The sequence below is a fragment of the Nothobranchius furzeri genome, chromosome 7, assembly GCF_043380555.1.
Source record: "Nothobranchius furzeri strain GRZ-AD chromosome 7, NfurGRZ-RIMD1, whole genome shotgun sequence".
In the NCBI taxonomy this organism is placed as follows: Eukaryota; Metazoa; Chordata; class Actinopteri; order Cyprinodontiformes; family Nothobranchiidae; genus Nothobranchius; species Nothobranchius furzeri.
In genome coordinates this window covers 71,244,030-71,252,879 of record NC_091747.1, presented here as the reverse complement: position 1 = coordinate 71,252,879, position 8,850 = coordinate 71,244,030, and the positions used below count along the sequence as shown (strand labels likewise).

Genomic DNA, 8,850 nt, shown 5'->3' with positions numbered 1-8,850 from the left:
ACACACACACACACACACACACACACACCATGTGAATCCTCTCAGTCTGCATGCCTCTGTCCTGAGTGCTGGTTCCAGTGAGCAGTGGCGCTGTTCGTGGTCCTGAACTCTTGCTCCCGGAGCAGAGAGGCAGAAGCCGTAACACAGTGTTTATTAGGGATGTAAGAAAATATCGATATGGCAATATATCGTGATATTTTCCCAGCAATATTATATCGATATTCAAAAGCCGTGTATCTAATTCTTGAAAGAATTTACATGCAAACATTTGTGTATTTTCTTTTCGTTTTGCGCAATTCAATCGCCACCCGCTAGTTGGCAGCAGTGTGCAACAGGTTTTGTTTCCACCACTGAAATGTAAAACCCTCCATCATGGTTCAGCTACCTCATGTTAAACATGTTACGTATCAGTTTGGACTGTTTATTGAACATTCTTACAATAATTTCAGTAAAAAAATTGCTTGTAATGTCTGACTGAATGTATCGCAATATATCGTGATATATCGTATCATCTCCCCTGTATCGTGATATGTATCGTATCGCCAGAATTTCAAAAATACACATCCCTAGTGTTTATGTATATTTACATATAAGTGTATTTGTGTATTTATATGTGCTGTTGCCTTCAGGGAAGCCTGCCTGTTAAGGCACCGGGATGTGCACAGGCTGGGCCGTAACCATGTGTTGTTGATGTTTTGTGAGTAAACAAAGTGTTTTGATGACTGTTACCGCAAGACAAGAGACCGCAGCCAAAACAGTGAAATGCTTTCAAACAAATCATACAAGTTTATTCCACTTACTGCACTTCAGGTGTTTGCATTTGAGTCACAACCATCACAAATAAAAAATACTTCAGTGGCACAACTAAAACACTGAGTGAACAGAGAAGTGGAATGTTTTCACACTTGCGTTCGTTTGTTTTATCCATATCAGATAGTCCTCGGTAACTTAGCAGTGGTATCAAGTTCAGATTAGTTTTCTGTCAAATAAAGTGCACATGTACTATTTTCTCTCACAGAGATGAAAACAAAACACTTTTAGACGTTTAACGCTGGACACAACTGACTGGAAAAGGCCTGAAAGTGGAAACAAAATGAAGAAGATTACAGTTTGTTTTGTCGTTAGAGATGATCTGGGAACTCCATTGTCACTTCAGGAGTTAGGAACCAGGACAGTGCTTCCATAAATACTAGGTGCATTTCTAGAGATATAAATAACAGTCATGTGTTTTGATATTTACTGCAAAACATTTTTATGAATGCATATTTAGGGAAGTCAAATAACACCCACTCTTCAGTAAACCAGTTAAAACAATCAACTGGGAGCCAGTAGAGGGCAGTAGAGTACAAGTAGTGCATGAACTGAGACTGTTTACATCGTTTACATCAGCTTTACGGTTGTGGTTTCTCACATAAATAAAGTCGCACACAGACCAGTTCCTCTGATAAATCAGTACATCTGAGTTTAAAATGACCCACAAGCCAAACGCCAACACAGCCGTGATACCTCATCCACATAAAGTTACAAATATTAAATAAAAACCTTTTCAGTGTGAAATCCTGCCTTTCTGTTTGGTTCACATGCTGTCTGATCGTTGTGTTTTTGCATAAAAAGAACCTGAACTAGTCTTAAATCACTGCTAAGATGCGGCACATGTAACAGATTTGGGTTTGCACATGAAGCCACCAATAGCTTGTTCTGACTCCATCAGCCTTCATCTCTGTGGAAGGGATGGTGTAAATATGTGTTGCTGAATGTTAATGTGGTGGTTTTTAACGTTCCCCTCTAGAGAAGTGGACCAGGTGCTGCAAAAAATAAAGGGTCTGGTTTTGGTTTTAAACATGTTTTGATCAGAAAAGCACTTTTTCACACTTCTGTAGCCACTAAGAACACACAGAACGTCCCATATGCATGCGTACGCACACACACGCACGCTTGCACACACACACACCTGATAGTGTTTCACAACACATCATTAAGACTCCATGAAATCATTAGTATTTAAAAAACAACAGTTAATGCACCTTTACCGTAGATTTGTTTAAAGTCATTGGTTTATTTTAATAAATAACATTTATTTATTATGAAACCGGAATGTACATCATTTTAAGTGCTTGTCTTGTGTTTCATTGTTCTTCCAGACAACTTTTTTTTTTTACCAGAGTTAGTTTAAAAGAACCCATGGGGTCACATTTTTGGAAAGCTGCTACTTGCTGCAGTTTTCTCATGCGGGGAACCAGCCGAGCTTCGGGTCACCACCCCAGAACCCGGAGGGCCGCGCACCCCAGATGGAGTGTCAGTCTTCCCTGTGGCGCCTCCCAGCTTCTCCTCTGATGCTTTACTCAGCTGCTCTTTGCTCTTGGCCCCCTCCTGAGAGCTGAGCTTGATTGGTCCGAGGACGTTTTTGGCCACCGTGGTCAGCTGGCTGACAAAGCTCGTCTTGTCACCGGGGGAAACGGGCCGTGACTTACACAGAGACGGTCCGCAGAGGGAGGGAGCGATTGCTGTTGGGGAGGGGGAGGGGGAAGGCGAGTGCTCCTCTACCACCTCCAGACGGCATTTGTCCTCCCAGTCCAGGGTTCCCCGGTAGCAGTTGACAGGTCCCAGCCCCTGCCTGACTTTGCCCAGCGACAGCAGCTGGCCATGCGGAGGAACCACTGGAGCCAAGACCCGAGTTGGGAGCTTTGGGCTTTTGGAGCTGAGTTCTGGAGTCCTGGACTCACCGCTGTCAGTCTTTCTCAGACTATTTCCCAAAGTTGATGATTTATTAAAAGATTTGTTTATCGTGGGAGGAGCTCCCACCGCTGCCGGAGGCTTTTCTGACGCAGACGAGCTCTTGTTGAAGGCAGAAGCTGGTAAACAAATACTTTGTTTTGCTTCAGATTTCCCTCCACATAACTTTTCCTGGAGATCTTTGTTGGATAACACACTTTTGGCTTCTGGTGTATGTATCTCCTGACCTCTCTGGGCCATCTCTGGCCCTTCCGGCCCACCCGGACCCGGGATTCTGACGAAGGTGCTCGGGGTCATGGCTTTAGTCGTCTCTACACTCTGCGAGGAGCTGTGTGAGTTTAAGTGAACATCACTTGCATACGATTTTCTTGCTAAGCACGACTGTACTCCTGTTGGTGTCCTCGGCCCGGTGTCCCTCTCCTTCTCCTTCTCCCTCTCCCGTCCCCTCTCCCTCTCTTCCCTGTCCCTTCCAGCCAGAAGTGTCTCTCTGCTAAGTGGGGACTCCTGCCTCCCAAGTCGCCTCACAGGCTTCAGCACACCTGTTTCCAGGCTGATGGGGGACACGGGAGGAGGATTAGGAGGCAGATTTTCTCCCTCGGTCTCCATCAGGCTCTGGAGGCCGAGCTCACACAGAAAGGCATCCTTGCGGTAGTCCGAGTGCTGCACCTCCAGGCTGTGTTTCCTCAGCGGACCCCCGAGCCCTCCTGTAGAATTGGACTGGGTCAGAGGTGAGCCCAGCTTTTCTGCTGACTGGACCCGCTTTAACAGAGGTGATCGTGGCGGCTCTGCGCTCTTTGGTCTGGGGCGGACCACAGGAGGTGAGGAGTGGAGCTTGACAGGGAAGGACTGGGTGGTGTTGGAGCTGCCTATGGTGTGGCCTGGTAAGGGTGGAGGAGAAGACTGTGTGGGAGAGGGTGTGTGGGCCAGCGGGGACAGCGGGATGTTACCGGCTGACTTACAGCGAGCAGAGCGATACTGGCGGTGAAGTTTTGGAGAGAGACCATGCAGCGAGCTGGGCCTCATGTGCTGGGAGGGAGAGGGGGAGTTGGGAGTGCTGGAGGCTGGAGAGCTGCTCTGGGGAGAAGCACCTGAACAGAGCAGAAAAAAACAAGTCACAACATGAAGAAAAAACCTGTACAATGAAGATGATCTTAGAGGTTTATCAGTCCATGATTGAGTGTTGTTTATTAATGAAGCTCTGCACCCAGATAGGAGGGCTCTGGGGTGGAGCGGTGGCCCTGAGTCGGGGAGCGGGCGGACAGACTGTGAGTCGGGGAGCCTGGAAGGCTCTCGCTGGAGGACAGAGAGCGGTTCAAAGAGGACAGGCTGCGGCTGGTGTGGAGGAAGTTGGACTGCTTCGTGATCTTACGGAACAGAGAGCTGCGCTTCTTACTGCAGGGGTAAGAGAACAAAACGAGAGGGAAGAGAGATGAATGCATCCAGGGCTGCAGATTCAAGCTTTAGAGAAAGAAAACAGCACTGCAACACAACACCAACACCTCTTCCTACACGTGAGGCTCGACTGCAAACCTCCCAGAGTCTAAAAACAAAGAAAAGATGAACTTAAACCTTTATTATGAAATACTGAAACACACATTAAGGATCTGAAGCTCAAGGGAAGCTAATGCGAGTCAAACGTAGTCACTCTGGTGAAAGTCTCCAGACACATCAGAGTAAATTCTCGTTAATAATAATATTTACATTGTAGGCGTGGTTGTGTAAGCTAGGACTAACAGTCTTTAGTAACATGCAGTGTTACCCATCCTGTCCCTCCTTGCCCACCGTCCTCTTGTTTCGTCGGGCCATCTTACACTTGTAGCTGGCCTTCCGGGCCGGGCCCACTTTAATGGAGGTGTTCTCAAAAGGCGTAGTTGTCACCGTCACTTTGTTGCCACTCTGCACAGATGAGAGAAATCTGCTGTGAGTTTTACGACGACCACGGCCTCGTCTTTACGACGTACAGCGGCGACTGTCAAACCCGACTATAAACAGACATGGCTGCTGTGCCTACCTTCAGGATGAGTTCAACCACTTCAGTGTGGACCAAACCGTGGACGGGCTCTCCGTTCACATGAGTGATGAGGTCACCGGCACACAGACCAGCTTCCTGGGCGGGGCCGCCGTCCTCCACATGCTGCCAAACAGACACAAGTTTCTCTGTATTTATACATGTATGTGTGTGTGTGTGTGTGTGTGTGTGTGTGTGTGTGTGTGTGTGTGTGTGTGTGTGTATGTGTGTGTGCACCCCTTCTATGTCCCAACTGTGATGAAGCGTTAGAACGAGTTATTAATCTGTGGGAATGAGTTATTAATGCAGGAGAACGAGTTATTACTGCGTGGGAACTAATTATTCATGCATATGAACTAGTTATTAATCCGTGGGGATGAGTTATTAATGAGTAAGAACGAGTTATTACTGCGTGGGAACTAATTATTCATGCATATGAACTAGTTATTAATCCATGGGGATGAGTTATTACTGCGTAGGAATGAGGAATCGATGGAAATTAGTTATTAATGTGTGGCAACAAGTTGTTAATGCGTGGGAACGAGTTACTAATGCCTGAGGGGTGTGTTCCATAGATGAAAGGATCTCCTCCTAAAAGCCCAAGATCATTAACTTTTAACTAATATTAGATTTTATCATAAGGTTGCTGATATTTTATTTAAATAATACTAATCAGTCACAACGTGAATGGGGTTACGGGCGTTACACAAGAGAGGAGGACACAATCGCCCTCTGTCCATGGTGCTGAAAGGAAAAGATGCATCGCCTGCTTATTGGATGGTTTGATTGGTTAAATAAAACAACTGGTAATTATTCCTCAAAGGAAATATCAGCAACCTGATGATAAAATAATATTAGCTAAAAGTTAATGATTAGGTCTTTTTTAAGAGTAGATCCTTTCAAGACTCAGTCCCACACATTATTAACTCGATCCCACACATTAATAACTCAGCCCTACACATTATTAACTCAATCCCACACACTAATAACTCCATCTCACGCATTAATAACTCAATCCCACACATTATTAACTCGATCCCACGCATTAATAAATCCCACGCCTTAATAACTCGATCCCATACATTAATAACTCAATCCTATGCCTTAATAATGTGGGATTGAGTTATTAATGTATGGGATCGAGTTATTAAGGCGTGGGATTGAGACATTAATGCGTGACATTGAGTTATTAATGGGTGAGATCAAGTTATTAATGTGTGATATCAAGTTATTAATGTGCGAGATCAAGTTATTAATGTGTGGGATTGAGTTAATAATGTGTGGGTTCGAGTTAATAATGTGTGGGATTGAGTGTGTTATCTAGAGCCAGTGAGCCAATAATAACTTGATCTCACATTAATAACTTGATACCACACATTAATAACTTGATCTCATGCATTAATAACTTGATCCCACACATTAATAACTCAATCTCACACATTAATAACTTGATCTCATGCATTAATAACTTGATCCCACACATTAATAACTCAATCTCACACATTAATAACTTGATCTCACACATTAATAACTCAATCTCACACATTAATAACTTGATCTCATGCATTAATAACTTGATCTCATGCATTAATAACTTGATCCCACACATTAATAACTCAATCTCACACATAACTCAATCTCACACATTAATAACTTGATCTCACACATTAATAACTTGATCTCATGCATTAATAACTTGATCCCACACATTAATAACTCAATCTCACACATTAATAACTCAATCTCACACATTAATAACTCAATCTCACACATTAATAACTCAATCTCACACATTAATAACTTGATCTCACACATTAATAACTCAATCTCACACATTAATAACTTGATCTCATGCATTAATAACTTGATCCCACACATTAATAACTCAATATCACACATTAATAACTCAATCTCACACATTAATAACTTGATCTCACGCATTAATAACTTGATAACACACATTAATAACCTCAATGTCACCAGACAGGCATCGTATATTAATGCAACGGGTGGGCCTAAATCTTGGTACAAAGCTCTCCGATGATCTTCCCTCCGGACCGGGCTACACATTCTCACACCCAAAGCGTCAAAATGTGACGCGTGTGACCACGCCTCAGTATATGACAATTCGGGATGCCCCAGCGCGTCAGGACAGGACCGCAGGGACACGTGTCACTGCTGGCGTCCGTATTTGACGCCCGCGGTCACACGGACACTATTCCTTGATTTAACCTTCTCCTCACCCCAATCCTAACCTTAACTCAGTGACTCAGCTGAGTTAAGGTTAGAAAGAGGTTGAGGGGAACGTTAAGTAGTTCACAAGTCGGTCAAATGTCCGTCTCACCTCTCTCATGTCGTCCTCGATGCGTCCTCTCCTGACGCGTTGGGGCATCCCGAATCGTCATATATTGAGGCGTGGTCACACGCGTCACATTTTGACGCTTTGGGTGTGAGAATGTGTTGCACCGGGAGGGAAACTTCAAACGGGTTGTGAATCCACGCTTGAGATGTGTCTAAGTGGGAGGTTCTTCCGTAGATGCTCGGCGAGTCGGCTGAGGTGTTCAATTATGAGACTTTTCAAATGCTCATTTTAAGACGAATTGCATTTTGATTAGTAATTTTAATTGTAATTATTTAAAATTTGACAAAGGAAATGTTTATTTACACATTTTTATTGTGTGGGGAACAAAACGCTATAATTGTGTTATTATTACCATTAAAATGTTCAGCTTGCGCTCTCCCTAGCGGCAGCTCCACTTAAAAAAGAACTATGAGCTAGTTTGTTTTTGGAACAATGAACTTACCCGGTAGTTAAAAACTTTTTAAATGATGCACTGAAATAAGTTAGTTTAAAAATGTATGAACTGAACTTTGAACTACAGTGATCCCTCGTTTATCGCGGTAGATGCGCTCCAGACCTGGCCGCGATAGGTGAAAATCCGCGAAGTAGGGACTCCATATTTACAGTATTTATTTAACAGGAGAGGGAGCGCAGCTGATCCTCATCAGCCTGATCAACGGGACGGCTTTAAAAGGAGGACGGTTATCCAGATACGACGCCGGATGATTAACTACTGCCTGACTCGCTTCTCCTCCGGATTCGCTCCCGTCTTGGAGACTTCTGGATACTCACTGGTTCGCTGCCTGGATACCAACTCCGCTCTGCGGTCCCGCTCTCCACCGTGCTCACGCTCCCTCTCCGTTACCTCGTCCTCGTCCTCCTCATCCGTCTACTCTGCCACCTGGAAATCTACAATTCGTCTCTGGATATCACCCCGGCTCAACTCCCCTCCACATTCACCCTGAACTTCCGCATTTTGCCGCTTCCTGGTTTACCCTCCGCTGGATCACCAGTGCGCCCTCAGTTCTCCTCATCATTAAAGAAATAAAATTATTATCTTTTACCTCGACTCGAGTCTGATTCTGTAAGTCTTGGGTTAGACACTTACCCCAAAACATGACAGAAAAATACCGCCGATCGGTAAAAAATTCCGCGAATTGGCGAATTTCCCTTGAATAAGGCTCCAAAGAAAAAATCCGCAAAGTCGTGAATCCGCGATAAATGAACCGCGAAGTAGCGAGGGATCACTGTACTTCCCAACACTAGATATGGGCCCTGGAAATCAACCTAAAAACCGTCGGCAGACACCGGCCAACGGCTGACCACACCTCATCGGTATTAGAAAACCCCACATTGGTCGATCCGCAACAGAAACTAGAGTGAACTTTAACAAACATTCCAGTTTCTCCTCTAGCATTTATCGTTCTAACAGTTTAACTTCTAACAAAACAGGACGTAATTAAAGCTTCTTACCCAAACTATGTGATGCACGCTGTAGATGTCGCTGTCTCCGATGTAGACCCTGATGGCCCGCAGCGTGAAGCCATACTTCTTTCCAGATCGATGGATGGTGATCGGTGAACGCAGAACACTGACAGCAGGGGAAAAGTCTCTGCTGGGTGAAGAGTCGCGTGACGAAGGGTTGGAGGAGAAGGAGCGAGGGGACATGGGGCTGGCCAGAGGAGAGAAGCCACCATGTTGCTCCACTGGAAGCACAGAGAAGGTAAAACTGGTTTTTGCTGCAGGAAAGAGCCGGTAAAGGGTTTCT

General features: G+C 44.8%; 1 protein-coding gene across 4 annotated transcripts in view; it reads right to left on the bottom strand.

Annotated features, from left to right (window-relative positions):
- Positions 1-763: 763 nt before the first annotated feature.
- mast1a (microtubule associated serine/threonine kinase 1a) overlaps positions 764-8,850 on the bottom strand; it is a 139,673-nt gene continuing 131,586 nt past the window's right edge. For all 4 annotated transcript variants that reach the window (XM_015954410.3, XM_015954411.3, XM_015954412.3 and 1 more), the window contains 5 exons: positions 8,556-8,788; positions 4,745-4,867; positions 4,493-4,629; positions 3,938-4,125; positions 764-3,821 (listed from right to left, as the gene is read on the bottom strand). In XM_015954410.3, coding sequence (XP_015809896.3) covers positions 2,188-3,821; positions 3,938-4,125; positions 4,493-4,629; positions 4,745-4,867; positions 8,556-8,788 — 2,315 coding nt within the window. In that variant the 3' untranslated portion in view covers positions 764-2,187. The remainder of the gene's footprint in view (positions 3,822-3,937; positions 4,126-4,492; positions 4,630-4,744; positions 4,868-8,555; positions 8,789-8,850) is intronic.